The 21,040-nt window shown below is 42.4% G+C and overlaps 1 protein-coding gene across 1 annotated transcript in view; it reads left to right on the top strand.

Annotated features, from left to right (window-relative positions):
• tubgcp3 (tubulin gamma complex component 3) overlaps window positions 1–21,040 on the top strand; it is a 40,095-nt gene that overhangs the window by 4,622 nt on the left and 14,433 nt on the right. The window contains exons 7-12 of the mRNA XM_063211929.1: window positions 1,331–1,443; window positions 8,256–8,381; window positions 10,375–10,443; window positions 11,158–11,290; window positions 11,588–11,754; window positions 17,054–17,164. Coding sequence (XP_063067999.1) covers window positions 1,331–1,443; window positions 8,256–8,381; window positions 10,375–10,443; window positions 11,158–11,290; window positions 11,588–11,754; window positions 17,054–17,164 — 719 coding nt within the window. The remainder of the gene's footprint in view (window positions 1–1,330; window positions 1,444–8,255; window positions 8,382–10,374; window positions 10,444–11,157; window positions 11,291–11,587; window positions 11,755–17,053; window positions 17,165–21,040) is intronic.

Below are 21,040 nucleotides of genomic sequence, written 5' to 3'. Positions count from 1 at the left end.
GACCCCTGCATGTGTATTATGTAGCCTTATTTCTCAAAATATAAATGGCTGAAATGTAGGCGTAGGCCTATAGTTCCTCCATGCGCCAATGTCATACTGTACTCATTGTTTTGCCATTTGGCATTTACACTGCTCCAATACCCCCCCCCCCCCCCCCCCCCCCCCCCCCCCCCCCAAAAAAAAGGCCCGTGAAAAGACACCCCCCCCCCCCCCCCCCCCCCCCGGATAAAAAAAAAATCCCGGCTGCCCCCATAGTTTCCAAAATTTCTGTGGGAAACACTGATGAATATATATTACTCAGACCAGATTGATTGGCCAATAAAGCATCTGCCTGCCCTAAAAGCATGCCTAATGATAGCACGCAGCGCAATCTAAATCCTTCTCTCTCTCTCTCTCTCTCTCTCTCTCTCTCTCTCTCTCTCTCTCTCTCTCTCTCTCGCTTCCTCTCTCTCTCTCTCTCTCTCTCTTTCTCTTTCTCTCTTTCTCTTTCTTTCTTTCTTTCTCTTTCTCTTTCTTTCTCTTTCTCTCTCTCTCTCTCTCTCTCTCTCTCTCTCTCTCTCTTTCTCTCTCTCTCTGTTTATGGGCATTACACTTTTCCATTAGAGAGAGAGAGGAAGCGAGTGAGGGATATGGAGAAAGGGAGAGGGAGTGAGTGCTGCATGATGATGTTTGACTTTAACCATGCCCCTAATGCCCCACTATCAATATCGGGGCTTTTCCAGTATCTGTTACTGAGAAGCGCGTTTCCTTTTTTTTATTATTATCAATCTTTTTCATGACCAAACGCTACTGTGTTTGTTTTTGTCCAAATGTGCTGGCTAAGAGTGTGCATTTCTCTCTCTCTCTTTCACAACTGTGATTTGTTTATCGCTGTCATGGGGAAAGCCTGCCTTCCAGGGTTGGCAAAGGGTTTTTACACTGGGTAATAAGCAGTCTCAGCAGCAGGCTAAGTGACACCCGCGTTTGAATATTTAATTGTAAGTGTGGGCGATTTGAGACAAATTATCACATTTGGGCAAGGCGGTAAAAAAAACCCTCTCAGTCCACTTCCTCTTAACTCAGCACATCTTACTCTTCTGCCTCCTATAGCTGGAGAAGAGTAATTGCACAATAACTTACTTTGACTGCTCTTTGTTGGTTGACCTTGACTGTGTTTTTTTCCCTCCTCCTTCCCCCCCTTCTATCTCTCTCTGTGTCTCTGTCTCTCTCTCTCTCTCTCTCTCTATCCCTCTCTCTCTCTCTCTCTATCCCTCTCTCTCTCTCTCTCTCTCTCTCTCTCTCTCTCTCTCTCTCTCTCTCTCTCTCTCTCTCTCTGCCCTGCTTTACTCAGCTGAAATAGGTGAAGTTGCACTGGTCCGGGACATTTTGTATGTCTTCCAGGGAATCGATGGCAAGTTTATCAAGATGAGCTCCCCTGAAAACTGCTACAAAATTGACTCAAAGGTTTGTGCTAATTTGACAACTGATCCGTTTGTGCTCAAATTTGGAATCAAACACATATTGATATCAAAGCAGGCATTGCATAGAGGAAGGTTACTGTGAAGGACATACATTAATGCTTCATGTCATAATAAAGTATCATTATAGTTGATTCACCAAAAAACATCTTGGCTTAAGTCGGGCTTACACTGTACAACTTTTTGCCCGATTTTGCCACAATTTCTTGCTCAATCGGAGGTGAATCGTGAGTCTCGCATTGTGTAGTGTACATGGGGTAACGACAAGCGATATCACCTGACAATCGTGCAATCGTAGGGTCGCAAGAAAATCAAACATTTTAAAAAATCATCCAACTTGAATTCGTATGTAAATTGGTTCCATTATGCTTGGTATAAATAGGAAAAACATTACGTCCTTGTTGCAAGGTGCGATGCCCAATGCCCAGTGGAGAACCCATTCCATTTCCTGGGGGAATTTTGTAACGGAACATTTGATATTGTGCTTCTTGGTGTTAGTTACTGTACAGTTTCATAAAAGAAGATGCACTGGAAGAATACACACAAGTGATGGACACTCCCAAACATGAATTTGGCACAATTCAGACACATTTCTCTTAATGAAAGTGCACTCATGATGTGCGCGTGGTGTAGACGTAGGCCCATAATAGCATAAATCCATGGACCAGGATTGGAGTCTGACCCGATGTTTTCCAGATGCTTCCATATCTCACCTACTTGCCTCCTGTCACTCACTCTCACTATGCTATTAGAATAAATCCGTAAAGCCGGAGACTTGTCTGCTGCATTATGTACATGCACTTTATAATCACTTACGCGTTGCCATGCGAATTTTATGTCAACTTTGCGCACAGTATGGCATCAGACACAATGCACACAGACGTGCGTTCTCTATTTTTCCACCACGTTTGTCCGAACAGAAGCTGTTGATTACAGTAGCACAGAGGGGGACTATAGAATCGAAACTTTAATCTCTTCATAATTCTGGTTCCAATCACTCGTCCATGACTTGCCAATAAATACTCTTTGCCTCGTCGGATAGACTTTCACATTATTTATCTGTTTATTTATGCCTTATTTTTTAATTTCTTTTTTTTTTCAAACCTTGTCTGACCTCAAGGTTGACAACGTGCTAAAAAAGAGCAACAGATCAATAGCCACTTTGGCCAGCGGCCTGAGAGAGAGAAGGAGACGCTTCACTGGCCATCCACACATTTTATGGTCTCACTCACAAACTCTTAACCTGTCACTCTCCCGCTCACTGGCATAAGGCATAAGTGTGGGTAGGGGGCAAGAGAGAGAGAGGGAGGGAGAAAAAGAAAAGAGCAAGAGATAGGTGAGAGATAGAGATAGAAAAAGAGGGGTAGAAAAAGAGATTGATGAGGGAGAGAGAGAGAGAGAGAGAGAGAGAGAGAGAGAGAGTAGGTGCTCTCTCTCTCTCTCTCGTTTTCTCTTTCTCCCTCATCGATCTCTTGTTCTACCCCTCTTGTTCTATCTCTCTCACCTATCTCTTATTCTATTCTTTCTCTCTCTCTCTCTCTCTCTCTCTCTCTCTCTCTCTCTCTCGCTCTCTCTCTCTCTGGCCTTTATGCCTGAGGTCTTCCTTATAAACACCTTCACATACAGTAAATGTCCATCGACCCCTTTGCTGTCTGTCCACTCACAACCCGCACAGTTAAGTCTTTCGGTTTTTACCCGCCATCAAAAGAAAGTGGTTTGCCATCAGAGAAAAGTGTTGGGGGTTTACTGTAACTCCACTTGTTGTGTCTGTCATAATGAGAGCTACCTCCGCTACAGCTGTGCAGTGCAGCACATGTTTCATAGTCACAGGTTCACAATTTTTTTTTTGCTCTCCAATCGTTTCAAACCAGAACTTATTGCAATCCTCCCACACTTCTCATCGCGTCAGATCAAAGAACTTCCAGACCATGAATATGAATGGAGAGTAGTGTTACGGTAGGGACACATACACGCGAATTTGCGAACTTTGCCATTCATTCCTATGAGAGAGGCGATGGCAAGCGAAAGCAAGCGAACAGGAGCGAAGCGAAGCAAAATTATTAAAGAAAGTTTAATGTTATGCAAATGAGGAGCGAATTCGCCTGCCGCGGCCCAATCAAATCAACAACATAACTGTTCCAGTCCATTTGATTCGCCGCGACGACCTGATGACGGTTGGATTTCGCCTCTCTTCGCTTCGCTTGCTTCGCCTCCTATGTGTCCCTACCGTTACGGGCGGGTCATACCAGGCTAGCTTAATACTGCCTATTTTGGCTGTTTTGGGCACAGAAACAAATGCATCGATTGAAACAGGTAGAAGCTACTGTGTATCGGAGCGAACTGGAGCAAAAAAAGAACAGTCACTCGTGCTGACCTTTTTTAAAACTCGTTCTGCACTCTTGTCACTGTTGCGCATGCGCCGCTCGTCGCTCGCTCCGCTCCGTTCACATGCTCTGGTGGGTGGTGTATGGGGGAAGGGGTGAGTAGTGATTAGCAATAGGTTGCCATGGCGCTGCTCTCTACACAGTCCCGTGTTGATTCCTGTTATCTTCTGAAGCAGGCACATGTTGTTTGTGTTCTCCCTTCATAGATGAAAGAGAATGAAAGACAGAGAGCAGGGAGGAATAATAACATTTTGAAAAAGGGAAAGAAAAGAAAAGAAAAGAAAGGGCCCTTTGATTTGTCCTTTTCCCTGCTGCGGCTTCAGAGCAGGGCAAATTGACCAGAGCTAATTCGGTTCACCCTCGCACGCTCCACCAGCGGGAAGGAGGTGAGGGGGTCGTCTGGGGAGCGATGGCTGCCGGTAAGGGAACGTGTATGTCAAGTCAAGTCAAGTCAAGTAGGTTTTTATTGTCAATTTCTTTACATGCACTGGTCATACAAAGAATTTGAAATTACATTTCTTGCTTTCCCATACAGACATAGACTAATCTAGGTAAGGACATAGACAGTATAGACATAGACAGTACATATACATGGACTTAAGACAGTATGGACATAGTGAATAGTTGTAGTTGTAGTCAGGAAAGCCGACAGGGTGGGACTAAGGGGCCAGTTGTCGCAGGCCCAAGGAGAGACAAGGCCAGAATTGGAACCTCGTGGCGTTGTATGTGTCGAGGGAGGGGCCCTTTCAGATGACTTTGTCCCGGGCCCGGCCAGAGCTGTCAGCAGCCCTGGTTGTAGTGTGCGCTTGGTGACAGTGTCACACCGCGGCGCAACCACTCTCACCCTCCCTGGGGCATCCAAAGATTCCTTTTATATGCTCAATGGTCCAGCAAATGGACCGGTGCGCTCACTCAGTGTAGCATTCAGAGCACTTAAGAAGAAAAGAAAAGAAGGACATTGTTGGTCCTTTGAAGGGTCCCACATTAGGTCGAGTCCTAGGGCAGACAGCAGTGGACAAACATTTGGTTAGTTGATATGGTGAGGGGAGCGTTGATGGGCATGCTCGGGGCCATTGTAGCCATGTACCCTATGACTGTTCAACTGGATTTCAAATACAGACAATAAAGATTTGACTTTTAAAAAAAAAAAAAAGTGACCAAATCTGGCTGGCAAAGTGATGAAAATAAATCAGATTCTTGTTTTAATTATCACCATCATGGTTGCTTATCATTGTTGCTAATAAATACATCAGCTGCTTTGTTTGTTGAAATTCAATTGCCATTGCCAATCAGTCTAAGTTGCTCAAAAGCCCTGAAGAATGTGGAGTGTTTTCAGTTTGTGGAGTATGGCGTGCTCTTATCCAGATACCGGTAGTTTGTTGGCTTCTTGGGTTTTGGTGCTCTTTAGTCCAAGGTATAGTACTTCCAGGATCAAAAAATGAGAATAAATTCTCCGACTAAGGCACTCCAAATTAAAATGTCTTTAATGTGGAGTGTTCTTCATTAGGAACGGACTACTCCATCTTCCCATACCTCCACCTGATGAGCTAGTGGGGGCTGAATGCTGAATGTGGGCATGGCAGATGGCACCATGATCCTTGCCACCCTGCCACGGTGTAGACCTGAATAAGCTGCCAGTCACATATCGACATGCCTCGTGTGTGTCGTCCGAGTGTGTCCGTGTGTGTGTCCATTTCTATATCTGGATATCCTGTCTGGACACCACGTGCGAGCTAAATTCAGCCTCTTCGCATGCTGTTTTGTGTGCAACTGTTTTTTTGTTTTTCTTAACTAAACGTCTCTCGTTTACGGCATTACTTCTTTTTTTTAAGTTAGACATCACACTACCAGTTTTGAATTCAGGAGAATTTGGTGGATACACATTAATTGGTGTAGATTAGATGAGTTCAAAAGCTATGTAGCATGTGGCTCTTTCTTTAGCAAAATGAAAGTGATTGGTAGGTACTAAGCTGTTACTGAATGTCTGTTAATATTTCTTGGCAGTTGTAAAAATTGTGCTCTATTTAGATGACATTGTTTATTTGTGCAATGAAGGGTTGTCTGAAGTCGTCTATAAATCTTAGTTCCAATTTAGAAGGCCTAATGTATCATGTGTTGGCGCTCTGTTTCTTTATTTGGAACAGTTACGGCTAATTGATTTAGACTAATTGTTGTGTCATAGATCATAGAATGCTTTATTGAATTATGTAGAAATATTATCTGGCTTTTAGAGTTTACGATGGGGAAACGGGAATCAACCATGACCACAATCATGGAAGCTAATTACAGGAAAATTAGTTCTGGCACGTGCACACACATGCACACACACAAACACACACACCACATGACGCAATAAACAGAGGGTAACATGAGCCTTTGTTCACCTGAAATATGACAGTCTGGACAGAGAGTAACAAAATATCCTGAGGATGTTTGAAGCAACCATGGTCAGAAGAGTAATAGTACGTAATATTTAATTAAATGAGGATGGGGTCACTACAAGGGGAACTTTTAATATAAACAAATAGTGTTAATACATGTTGGATATGCTCTGCTTTACAGACCATTTACATTTTTTGTCCGTCAGATTAATGGACTTTTGATGTTGATTAGTATTTAAAAAATGCATTAACATGTCCATTAATAGGATCCAGGTGTAGATTAAGTCTTATCTCTCCAATCATGAACAATGTGTTGCTATCAGCAATACAAAATCGTCAATGCGGGAAACCATAACAGGCATTCCGCAAGGATCGGTGCTAGGACCGATTCTGTTCAGTATGTTTATTAATGACCTCCCAGATTGTTGTCAAGAAGCTGAATTTCAAATGTATGCAGACGATGCAGTGTTACATGTCCATGGAAAAAAAAAGCTGCTGAAGTCTCCCAAAAATTAAATGACCAATTGAAGGTTGTAGCGCTTTGGCTGAATAGGTCATGTTTGGCACTAAATGTTAATAAAACAGTGGCAATGTGCTTCTCCTCTGGGAGGCGCCTTACATCAACCACTTTAAATATAGAAATCAGCAACAAACCAATCAATCAGGTCACAGAAGTAAAATACTTAGGATTGGTGCTGGATGAGCACCTCAAATTTGACAAACATATAAAGAAAATATGTAAAACGGTCAGACTCAATTCATACACTTACAGATTAATTAGAGACTGTTTGTCATATGACGCAGCTAAAATATACCTCCACTCGATGATACTCTCCCACATAGGATATTGTACTACAGCATGGTCACAGGCAAGTCTCTCAGCAGTTAAACCTCTGGAGAGACTCTACAATCGAGCATTAAAAATCCTAGGTAAGCGGTCCATAAGAACACATCACTGTAACGTCCAGCGGGACCTGAACATGCTAAGCTTTCATAACTACATAGCCTTATCTAACGTCATCCTAGTTCATAAGTGTCTGCATGGTAAAGCCCCTCAGTTGCTTTGTGATAACATCCAACCAATACAGGTTGCTGGGAGGTCCACCAGGAACGCTGTATTGGGCAACTGTAGGGTACCACACCGCAAAACGGTCTTTGGCCAGTCTTCATTCCTGATTAAAGGAACTAATCAATGGAATAGCTTGCCATTTGATATCAAGGCTATTCACAATCATGAGCAGTTTAAAACTCAGCTGAAGGAGTTCCTAAAAAGCAACCAGGTATGTAGTCATGTGTGAGTGTGCTTATTGGGTAGAGATTGCAGATTCTTGGGGGGGTTGGGGGTGGGGGGTGTAATTGGTGCGTGCATGTGTGTGTGAGTGAGGGGTGGGGGCAATTGATCTGGTGTGTGTGTGTGTGTGTGTGTGTGTGTGTGTGTGTGTGTGTGTGTGTGTGTGTGTGTGCGTGTGCGTGTGTGTGTATTGAGTGGGTGATAATGTGTAAAAATACATAACAGTAAGTACAGGACAGATGTAGGATTGATAGGAAATGTGACTGATGTTTAGTGAATGCATGAGATGGATGGAAGAATATACACCAATTTTAAGTATGATTGAAAGCTTCAAAAATGAATGATTGGACTGAATGAGTGTATAGGATGTTCTTATGATAATACTGTTTTATTTGTTATTGCTGCTATTGTATTGTTTTAAAAGCCCTTCTAGGGACGAGCATTGGAAATTAGCTTTTGGCTATAAATGCTATGATGCTTGCTGTTTTGGTTGTTATGCAACCTACATGTTATGTATCTGTCCCTATCAAATAAACTAAACTAAACTAAACTAAGATCTTATACTAATTTACTGTATTTATTTTTCCTGCCTCACATTCACACCTGCTTTACTATGGGCTTGTGCACAGGGACATTTCTGGACTTTGTTATTGGAATTTTATTAACCAACACACTGTTTTATGTTGCTGTGGGGAACAGTGCAGCAAGCAGTGTGTAAGCGTGTCACTGTGTTTGTGCGCAGGTGCCCTTGTGCAAGTCGCTGCGTGACATCAGCAGTCGTCTGGCGGAGCTGGGCTGGCTCCACAACAAGGTGCGCAAGTACACAGACTCACGCAGCCTGGACCGCGCCTTTGGCCTGGTGGGACAGGTAAGGAAACCGCCCAACACTGTACACCAGGGCTTGACATTAACTTTTTCACCCACCGGCCAGTGTGGCTAGTGGATTTCCTGAGTCACTAGTAGGGATGCAAACGATTAATCGATTAATCGACTTTAATCGATCAATGCGTTAATCGATTAAAAAACATTAATCACAATTAATCGACAATCCACCTGACAAGAGACCCAGGTGAAATGGGCATGTGAAGAGTGTGTGTGAAGAGGGGTGTGAATAGTGGGAATATTTAAATCACCTTTGGATTAAAGAATTGAAATAGGAATTCATTTAAATGTGGTATTTTACCTCAATTTTGAATTAAAATTTTTAGATTCAGTAATTTTTTTCGAGAAACATTGAGATTTTGGGGCGGAAACGCCGCTTATCAATTAATCGTAAGTCGATCGATAAGGCTATCAACTAATGATTAATGAATTAATCGATAATTTGCATCCCTAGTCACTAGCCATTCAGGTATGCCACTAGCCACAGATTTTATATTGTTTTTTTTTCTCTTTAATCATGATAGTGTAGGCCTACATCTAACCTCAGAAGATGAGGTGCTAAAGCAAGATGAGTGTATAGCTTTCTACATGGAAGTATTATCAAGCAAATGTGTGTTTGTTACTGAACTTTTTCTTGAACTCAGTAAATACAAACAATTGATACACAAGGAAAAAACAACAGAATATTTGATACGTATGTCATACCAAGGAATACGCTGCCAGCCAAATTGGCTAGTGACACTGAAAGTATTACTAGCCACAGCCAACTTTCACCAGCATTTGGCCGGTTGGCAGCTGCCAGTGTCAAGCCCTGCTGTACACGCACTGACTGTGGAAATAGTGAATATTTGCTGTGTCTGGATTTATAACACATCACTCTTAGCTGATGCTTTTATCCAAAGTGGCTTCGTTATTTAGGTAAAAGATTAGGGGTGGGTATTGGCAAAGGGTTCACGATTCGATGCGCATCACGATACACATGCCACGATGCGATTCTATCACGATGCTTTGCGATTCATGTACTACTGTGATGAATTGCGATATTTACTTCAGTAAATGTGTAAAATACAGCTTATTTGTCAGTTGCTGTGTCGCTTTCTTAAGTCAGTTCATTCTATTTAAGCATTCTATCATCTGGGAGAGAGCTTACATCACAACAGAAATATTACCTATTCTCTACTGAACAAAATAGCCCGTGGCAAATCGAATTTTATTGTTATCAAATAATCAATTGTCATGACTCCATGCAGTATATTGAGAAAATAAGTATCACGATACCTTGTCATGAATCGATGCATTGTATCGTGAGAGTAAGTATCGCGATGCATCGATGCAACGATTATTTTGCACACCCCTATAAAAGATATTGCAAGATATACAAGGTACAAGACATAATCCCATTGCCTGAGGAAGATCCCTCTGTTGGATCGAAACGTTGCCGTATGTTAAAATGAAATAAAGTATTTTTGGAGTTAATACACAGTGTGCAGACCGCTTCATCACACTACCCACTACCTTTTGTCTGGCACCTGGACAACTACTTGTGGATGTGCGCACCCTCCCTCTAAACACATAAGACATAATCCGCAATCGGTTTAAAAGACTGAAATGACAACTTCTTGATCCACCAGTGGTGCCAATTTGCCCAATATGCAGACCCTTTAGGTGTATATATTTGGGGTAAAAATATACCTTTTTTGTGAGCTCCACTTGTGGATCCATCAGCTACTGGTTTTGATTATCGTTTTATCTCTTCAGTCGGTATGTGTGACCTACAAGTGTACCTCTTTCTAGCCAGTGTGTGTGATGTGTGAGTGTATCTCTTTCTAGCCAGTGTGTGTTATGTGTGAGTGTACCTCTTTCTAGCCAGTGTGTGTGATGTGTGAGTGTATCTCTTTCTAGCCAGTGTGTGTTATGTGTGAGTGTATGTTTTTTCACCAGTGTGTGTGACCTGAATGTTATGTGTGTTGTCTCTACAGAGCTTTTGTGCCTCCCTGCATCAGGAACTCAAGGAGTACTACAGGCTTCTCTCAGTGCTGCACTCACAAGTAGGACACATTATATTCTCATAACGTTACGTTACATTGCATTGCATTTAGGGGTGTAAATCACAGCCTTCATGACGATACGATACGGTATCGATTTCTTAAATCAGGGATTCGATTTTTTTCGATACTTCAGAATTCCCCATGATATGATGCGATTCGGTTCGATTCGATTTTTTCAAATTACTTTTCCACTACTATTGTGTTATGGAACTAGGGCATTGCATAGGGGCCAGCGATTCGATTCTTTTCGATTCTTAAGAATGCCCCACGATACGATACGATACGATTAAATCTTCGTCCGATACTCCCGATACATCGATACTTTCCGATTTTATTTACATCCCTAATTGCATTGCATTTTATAACAAGAAGAGCCCTCACAGAGCACTGTAGTCCACCAAGGCGGCTTAGCTTAGATCATCCCATAAAAGCAACTTCAGACATGTTGAATACGTGTAGCAGTGTATTGAAAAGTTATTTTGCGCACCAACAAATTAATGAATAATAATGAAAGGTGTCCAACTCCTTGGCGGAGGTCATCGTTTCAAACTAATGCATGTATAAACATCCAACTCTCACTTTCAAATGTCACATTTATTTAATGCAAATACTAGTTTTGATGTCATTTATTTTAAATGTAAGATATTTCCTTTGATGGCAAAGTAACATTGATTATAGAGCAATGGTATCTGTGCTTTTGTCTGTCTCTGCTAGCTGCAGGTGGAGGATGAGCAGGCCATGAGCCTGGGAGTGGACAGCACACTGACACTGAGGAGGCTCCTCATCTGGACCTACGACCCCAAGGTCCGGCTCAAAACCCTGGCCGCTCTCGTGGACTTCTGCCAAGGTGCACATAGCAATTCTTTTCTTTGTTGATGATATTAAAAGTAATGAAAAAATATTTAAACTCACTTTTGGGCTGAGTGCATAGGGAATTTGTTGTGGGTGGTACAGTCTATCGGTCCTTTCTTTCTTTCTTTCTTTCTTTCTTTCTTTCTTTCTTTCTTTCTTTCTTTCTTTCTTTCTTTCTTTCTTTCTTTCCTTTTTTCTTTCCTTCTTATCGACATACTGTGTGGGTAATGTCTATTTTAGAGACCCAAATTAAAGAATGCTAATGTGTATGTACTGTATGTGTGCCCTCCAGGCAGGAAAGGGGGCGAGCTGGCGTCTGCGGTGCATGCGTACGGCAAGACGGGCGACCCCAACATGCGCGCCCTGGTGCAGCACATCCTGGGCCTGGTGTCCCACCCGATCCTCAACTTCCTCTACCGCTGGATCTACGACGGAGAGCTGGAGGACACCTACCACGAGGTCTGTACCGTCGTTTCTGCAAGTGTATACAGTACACACACACACACACAAGCATCTAGCGAGACAAAAGAGCTGAGTTATACAGAGCCTCAGCCACACCTCTTCATGGCATCCTAGGTCGAAAAAATGTCAATGTGGATTCCAAAAAGTTCTCCCTTGACTTGACTTTTTTCAAAAACGTTAACGTTAGTCTTGGCGCTTGCCCAATAAAACAAGTTATTTTCCACATCTGAAGATGCTCCGGTGACTCCTTTCTTCCCCTGCATTTACCAAGTCCTTTCCCGAGACGCACCAGATTGTGAAGTGCAGGAGCGCGGAGGATATCTCTCTTTGCTACTTGACTTTTTTCAACCTTGTGTCCTGTGAGAGGTCATCTCTGCAAGTGTAAAGTATGCACTCACACCACACTCAAACATCTGTCTAGATAAGCTCAGTTACAGTAAGCCCAAGTCACGCCCCTCCAGGCCATCTAGGGTCAGGAAAACATCAAATTGGGATGCGAAAAAAGGTCTCTCCCGTTTAAATCTGCAGTTGGTTAATGCACATAATTCCCCATTTTAGCCGCTCCCTTTCCCATCCTCTGAAAGGGTATCTCTAATAAACTAAAATGGGTGATAAAGTTGGAGAACGAGATGCGTGAAGAATTCCAAAAGGTCAGGTCATGAGACTGCAGTACCCATTAGACTGCATCAACTGCTCTCTATGATCTCTTTGTTGGGCCCAATATCTCTCACACACACTGCAACTCTCTCTCACTCACACACACACACACACACACACACACACACACACACACACACACACACACACACACACACACACACACACACACACACACACACACACACACACACACACACACACACACTCTGTCTCTCACACTCTGTCTCTCACACTCTGTCTCTCACACTCTCTCTCTCTCACTCTCTCTCTCTCTCTCTCTCTCTCTCTCTCTCTCTCTCTCTCTCTCTCTCTCTCTCTCTCTCTCTCTCTCTCTCTCTCTCTCTCTCTCTCTCTCTCTCTCTCTCTCTCTCTCTCTGGTCTGACATCCCAGAACAGGGCCTAATGAATCTGTCTGGGATGTCCTATTGTACTGTATGTGCTGGCCCATGGGACCGCTCCCATAGCCAGAGGGGTGTGGGCAGAGTTGTGGGCACTGCCATGGGGACACTGTCATGGAAAGTCCAACATACAGACATGGAATGGAATGAAGTGGAGACCAGCATGTTTACTGGAATGGAATGGAATGGAGTAACGATATAGAATGTATCTTGTTCTTACTATGCACATGATAACTTAAATGCATAGACAGTGGTTGCACACAAACAGAACTTAGGAGTCAAGCAGAAGACTGCTACAAGTAAACTAAGGTGGACTGTCTGAATACTTATTCACCACAAGGTTTTTGAGTTTTTGTGCTCTTCTTCAGACTAAAGGCATAAAATAATAGAACGAATAGAAGAATGGAAAACATTGCTCTTTATTTTATACTGTGTGTACATGTTACAATGTTATCTATACACAAGTCAAATGAGATTCAAAGCATCTCAGTCTTCAGTGCAACAAATGATAGTGGCATGGTGGCGTAGGCATTCCTCCATATCCTCCATAAGTTTTAAAGTGGTTATTTTACATGCTCATCGAGATAATCAAAGCAATTCAACGCTACAAAAGTGGTACTTTGTTAGTATGAAGTAGTACAGTACAGTACACATCATTAATGAGTACACCCCTGTTGAAAAGTAATATTTTAATAAACACACAAGTTATTCCCTAAAGCAAGTGTAATACAACATCTTTTGAGCTGACGACAGAAAAGCAAGGTCAATAGTATAACTTAAATGACATATTTGACCTTTTTTGTGAAATTATGCTGGTGCAAAAGTGAGTACACCCCTATGTTAAAGTGTCTGAGAAGGGGCCGTATCATTTAAGGGGGGCCGTGTCATTTAAGTTATACTATTGACCTTACTTTTCTGTCGTAAGCTCAAAAGATGTTGTATTACACTTACTCTATGAGCGTTTTGGGAATAATTTGTGTGTTTATTAAAATATGTTCAAAATGTCACTTGTCAACAGGGGTGTACTCATTATCCGCAGAAATACACCAGCGGCGATCTGAGCGAGTCGAGCGACGGAAGTAATTGACTTTGTATTGAGTCGAGAGACAAAAGCGATTCTGGAGACTAGAGCGATTTGCGCGACGAGCGCGACAATTTGAAGTTGAAATCTTTTCAACTTTCTATGACGCGGTTCGGCGACAAGCCGCGACAGCCAATGACTGTATAGAGGTCAGTGACCACAGCCAATGGGAATGCTTGAATGCTTTGCCTTCTGCCTGTACGGACATACTCTAGTCTCCTCAATCTCTCGTATCGCTTGCTGCTACACTCTGACGCTTGAATCGCGTCGCCGCTGGTGTATCTCTGCGGTAATGCTGTGCACTGTAGCAGTTTCATCTTGGGTCACTGAAGGTTGATAGCAAAATCAAGACAAGCTAATTTTTTACGTCTAATTTTAAGTTAGAAAAAACTAAGCTCGTGTTGCTTTAAGTGGTCTAGCAGGGCATGGTCAGAAGTGGCTTGCGGTGCATTTAGGAGCTGTTGGAAGGGCATGGTAAAGGGGTTGGCTGGGGCATTTGTTTTAAGACCTGGTGTGACCGGCTGTTACTTTTGTCCTGTGACATTTTAATGGTACGCTATTGTGTGGGGCTAATGAAGATGTTCTTGGCCTTGTAAGCGTTTGGCTTGCGTGGACATTTGTGCTCGAAAGGCCTGTACCTCAGCAACAAAAGTACACACACACACAGACAAGGTCTTGCCAGTCGCACACAAGAACTTCAGACACATACAAAGTTGTGCAACTCGCTAACAGAACTAAGAGAGAAATGCAACTTGTTCAGAGAACACACAGACACACGTTGGTGCCACGTTATGACATTACATTATGTCCTCGATTGTATGTTTTCAAAGTGGGGGACAGAAGGAGGTGCTGGGAGGGGCTGAGGGTGACAGGAAAAGTATAGGACAACAAAATAAGTAAGGGCGGAATTCTCCCGTCTCCACTTAAGTCGGTTTTACGCGCGCATATTTTACGCGGTCTTATCTTGCGCGTATTCTCCCCTCTGGAACGTCGCCACACCCCTCACGCTTAACTCAGAAAAACAGCGCGTAGCCCAACATAGGCGTGATATATGCTAAATGGGGGGATGAGTCTCCGCCAAGTTCATCAGTTGTGGCTACAAAGAAACTATGGAGCATGGATTTTCAGATCAACCATGTGAAAACCTCGGCAGTCCATTGAGATCCAACACTGAACTTTAACTTTGAATTTAAAACCACGTGCCAAAAGTCCTCTTGCAAAAGCATTTCAAAATCTAACCTCCGCTCCTTTTCACAAGCAGAAGGCAAGTATTGGAGGTGAGATAATGAGATGGAAACGCGATGTGTCCCTTTGGCGGGAACTCAGCTGAGCGTTTTGGTGCGCAACAGGTTGATTGAAATAATAAACATGATTGAACGTTTTGTTAAAAATGGAGTTTGGCGTGTTGCCTGGACAATTCCGGAAATCAAAAAGTGATTTAAAATGCTGATCATTCCCACAGTTAAACAAACACATAGTAGGCCTGTTTGCTGACTTTTAAAAGTGTTTCTCCGCTTCTCTGTACAGCAACGTGACATTAAAATAATTGGAAATATGTGGATCTCAGCTGTCCGTCAGCATATTACACTTAGGCTACATGCATGCTGAAGAATGAACAAGGAAATCGATCGTCATGAAAAAATGGAGACTTTATATTCTGTCGCAGACATGGGAATTAATTGGACATGGGCATGCAATGCCAAGCCAGGACTTAAACGTGCAGCTGATGGGGTGTAATAGAGACCAGAAGCGAAATGCCAAAGACATGCTCTGATATGTAAGCCTACCTTTTACGTTTAGCTGTAATGACATTCAGGAAATATTTTCTGCCTTACAAAAACAGATAGGACAACCTGTAGCCTACCTCAGTATGTGGTGGTTTTGTATGTCGGGCATCAGTTCAGAAAGTTTAATAGGTTACATGCACATATGCACGAGTTCCAATAAATCACAAAAGTGGAGGAGTTGAAATAAAAACCCTTTACTTAACGTCGTGGCTACAACATAGTAAAAATGGTGAAGGTTGTTTTTGAATAGGCATACTTTGGGTGGCTGTGAGGACGACTGGAACAGCGGTCTTTAGTCTGACGTGCCTTGTCAATTTAGCCTACTTGTGCATGGTGCAACCTGCAACAAGGTGTTTTTGGTTTTGGTTACCATCCGTGGAGACAACATGATGATCCTCATACTGATTAATTAATTACCTGCTTTTGTTTGTAAGTTCACCGATATGAGAACATGCTCTGGGCAGCTGGTCATATTTTGTCACAATTAATGTAGGATGTCAATGTGGAACTGTGAATGAATTTCGATTTGGACTCACGCTGACGGTAAGGAACATCAACAAAGCATACCGTGTAACATGTTCAAAATGCGAGCCAAGCGAGCATCAAATGCAATATTACATTTTACCTCATAGTGGCGCTTGACCTTACTACAGCCCTTTGATGCGCGTAAAGGCAAACGCGCGTAAGTGCACGGGAGAATACGCTTAGGATTCATTTACATGCGAAACTCCCTGATTTTGGCCTGGCCCCACCCAAAGTGCGCAACTGGTAAAATTCCGCGTAAACCCCGCTTAATCACGGATTTGAGTAACTGCGGAGGCGCTGTTGCACGCTATTTTTGTCTTAAGCGGGTGGGAGAATTCCGCCGTAATTGAATAAACTGAATAACTAACGTGAAACAAAATAAAAACCAGCTAAACAATATTAACATTAAGAACATCATTATAGTAATCTATCGCATCTCTGAACATTATACTATTATCATTATTATTTTACACACAGTGGGACACCGAAAAACTAGTGTGGCACGACCTTTGTAAGGCCTTGGCTGGAATCTACCATTATGGGGGCCATGTCATGGTTAAGTTTTCAGAACGCCTGACTTACAACACACCCCACACACACACTGCATTTGCTAGTGAGACACAATACTGTAGTAAGCAGGAAGTGCAGAGCAAAACCAAGAGTGTCAATATACAGATTTTGGTGGACGACCTTCAGAGTATGCCAACAGGACAAATTGGTGCACAGGGTTATTTGCACAGGGTTAAGGATGAGGCATTTTTTTTTTGGTTCAGTGTATTTATGAACTAGATTCATTTACATTTAGTTTCATTTGTTTCTCACTTGATATGTGTTTTTGATTGTAGTTTTTCGTGGCCTCGGACCCTACGGTGAAAACGGATCGGCTGTGGCATGACAAGTACTCGCTAAGGAAGTCCATGATCCCCTCCTTCATCACCATGGACCAGGCCAGGAAGGTAGACCACACGGTCTGATTAGATACCACCAATATCATACGTCACAATACAGTAGAGCAGGCCAGGAAGGTAGGCCACACTGTCTGATTAGGTACCACCAATACCATACGTCACAATACAGTACATTTCACCATAGACCAGGCCAGAATCATGCTGTCTACTCTACAGGATACCACCAATACCATACGTCACAATACAGTACATTAAACCAGTGGGTCTTCACCTTTTTTACTTAACGCACCCCCTTAACTGTGTCCAAGACAAGCCGCACGCACGTGTATACACACTAAAAACTGATTTAAGTGATTAATTACAGTGATTCTTGCTGGAGACATTAACCAATACCTTAATCACTATACATGGGGACCAAAACATGTTTTAATTTGATTTTGATTTGGCCTAATTATAATGTTCGCAAGCAGAATTTTGGTTGCATCCTCAACAACAAAAAACAATCCACGCACCCCCTGAAATCTCTGGCACACCCCAAGGGGGTGCCCGCACCCCAGGTTAAAAAAACACTGCATTACACATAGACCAGGCCAGAATCATGCTGTCTACTCTACATGATCCCACCAATGCCATATAATTCAATTCAATTCTCAATTCTTTATTTACTTCAGACTCAAAGTACATGGTCCATATCAAGACAACAGTCAATACATTACATAGAGAAGTTAAGACAAAGAAAAAAATAAGAAATAAAATAAGAAAATAAAATGAAAGATGGGGACACACCCATCAAACAAATAGGCACTCTCTCCAGTGTCGCCTAAGCTTGGAGGAGAACCTTACAGAACACTTTACTGGACTCACTAGGGTTTGAATAATGCAGTTTTGAGAGCAGTCCAATCTGCACATGAACTTATAAATAACATTTCTCAAGACTGCATCACACCCAGGCACACTGGAGTACACAAAGAGGTTGCTAGCACTGGTCCATCTTGGTAGCTTCATCAACAGTCTCATAGAGTCATTATATGCTACTGTCAGCTTCTGGTAGCTGCTTTTCTTATACCTACACCATAAGTGAGCAGTATACATGGGTGTACAGAAGGCTTTAAACAGAGAGCATTTGACATTGACTGAGCACATGCTAAACTTGCGAAGTAACATGTTGGCCTGGGCATACAATTTACGTCGTTGACGATATATGTCACGATCATCACTGAGATCATCCGAAATTATATGACCAAGGTACTTAACTTCTTTACACACCACAAGTGGGCTATCACACAAATAGAAAACAGGGAATGTCATCTTCTTATCTTCTTTTGTTCTCACTATCATGACATTACTTTTCTTTGCATTAAATTTAATGTCATAAACAAGCCCATATTGAGTGCATACTTTAAGTAATTGTTGCAGCCCAGCACTACATGGGCTCACAATGGCCAGATCATCTGCATACATAAGGTGATTCACCAAAGAATTACCAATAAAACAGCCTGTGGAACACAAACTTAACTGGGCAGATAAGTCATTCATGTAAACATTAAACAAGGCAGGAGATAAAAGCCCACCTTGGCGGACACCATTAGATACATGAAATGGGGTGGATATACCACACCCCCATTTGACACGCATCGTCTGTTGGCTGTACCAGTACACAAGGATCCTGATGATGACCTTTGGGACCCCCCTCTGTAGCAATTTAATAAATAATTTAGTATGATTTATGCGGTCAAAAGCCTTAGAAGCATCGAGGAAACACATAAAAACAGTGGAGTTCTGGTTCACATATTGAGCTACCATTTCCTTTAACGCAAATATGCACATATCAGTGCCATGTTTCTTCTTAAAACCAAACTGGTTGTCTGTTGTTAAGAGAAAAACATCAAGCCTTTTAATGAGGACCTGTTCTAAAACTTTGGAGGGAATACTAGACAACGCTATAGGTCTGTAGTTGTCAATACTATTCAGTTTGCCTGCTTTGTCCTTCAGTACAGGAACAAGCAATATGGCCAAAAGAGACTCAGGTAGCACTCCGTGGGTGAGGAGTCCAGTAAAACACATTGCTAAAAGAGGGCAGAGTTTCTTGCTGCCATACTTCAGGTGCTCAGCACAGATTTGATCCATGCCACATGCTTTATTATTATCAAGTGCAGATATTGCCTCAAGAATTTCATCAGATCTTATTACAAAGTTTTCAGATGAATCAATATGATTAACTTCAAATGGCTCATTCTTTATACAATTAAATAGATCTTGGTAATGCTTACGCCATTTTTCAACAATATTTTCAGTACCAGACACCCCATCTATATCAGAGGGCAGAGATGTTTTGCAGTTGTTCATCGTTTTCACCTCCTTCCAAAAGTCAATATAATCATTGTTCTGTAGCCTATTAGCAAGTGCATCAGCTCTACAATACAGTGCATTACACACATAGACCAGAATCATGCGGTCTACTCTACATGATACCACCAATACCATACATTATATTCTATTATATTTACATTTTCACCATGGACCTGGTCAAGAAGGTAACCCCCTCCCCACCCCTCCTGCTTTTAGAATAGATTAGACAGCACTGATGCCTTACATCACATTACATGACATTTTACCATGGACCATGGCTCTGCTATTACTGCAAACTAGACACCACTCCCATGCAGTATGTCCACAGGCACTAGTGCAAGTGAATGCTTTAATTGTAATATGTTTTATTAAAAAGACTGCTTGTTACATAGAACAGACACTGCAATTGCATTGCATTATATTACTTTGTCGAAAGCAATTTGCAAAGGAGGCTTGAAGCAAGCTAATGTGGAAAAGTGTAGAGTGTTTGTGTGCATACTACAACCATTCGGCAACCCCTTCACCCTTCATTGCTCCGATATCAGATGTGCCCTCTGCCCATACATCCCCAATGAGATTGATCTGTGCGGTTCTTTTAAGTATTAAGTGGTTTAATCGCCCCGTGGATCAATTTCCCTCCAAACTTAGTGCCCCTCTTTTTATATGCGTTATTGGCTGAACTGGGCAACCTTCAAAATATCATAATCTTCCCATTAATGTATCTATTACCGGAAAACCACAGCAGACGGTCTGAGTGAAACTCACGAGAGAAATTACATTTGTATGGCTCTCTGCCTGTATGGTCATGCCACATGTCTGCCCAGTGCCTCACTCTCATGTGGCTCCAGTCTCCTAATCTCTGTGACTTGACGACGCACATGCACACGCACACACAGGCACAGGCACAGGCACGCACACACACACACACACACGCATACACACACACACACACACACACACATGTTGTTACTCCTTATTTCCTGGTTATTAACGCCCATAATGACAGCTGAGGTTGCCAGTGTTTACTGCCTGCCAGCATCGGTCGTCCATCACACATACACACATGGGCACGCACAGCATCTTAACCCCACATGGCTCCAGAGATTGTAAGCAATACGTTGTACAGAAATAACTACCGTAAACTGTTTTGGATGAAAGCATCTGCTAAGTATAATGTAAACCAGTGGTTCCCAACCTATGGGTCGGGACCCACCTTATGGGTCGCCAAAGATCCACAGGGGGTCGCGGAGCCCTCTTGATTTTAAGGGGTTTCATTTTAAATATATATAGCCCATGTTGAATAAAAGACAAAGCATTTAACTAACAAATGCATAGAAGCAACAAATTGTAAGTGCTACATTAAACATTTATTCTATATTTGACCAAAGACGAATTGAGGAATAAAATAACTAAAATTAGTTTTCGCAGGAAACAGAGGGCATCTTGAGACTCCTTCTTGTGCGGGCGCTCGCGTGGTTGGGTCACCAAAGCTTACAATAGTAAAAACATGGGTCCCTTAAGAAAAAGGTTGGGAACCACTGATGTAAACTAATACATGCGTCCTTGTGCCAGTTA

Source organism: Engraulis encrasicolus, chromosome 12 (assembly GCF_034702125.1).
Source record: "Engraulis encrasicolus isolate BLACKSEA-1 chromosome 12, IST_EnEncr_1.0, whole genome shotgun sequence".
NCBI lineage: Eukaryota > Metazoa > Chordata > Actinopteri > Clupeiformes > Engraulidae > Engraulis > Engraulis encrasicolus.
Note: the sequence above shows the minus strand (reverse complement) of the source record. Positions and strands in the feature narration are given on the sequence as shown.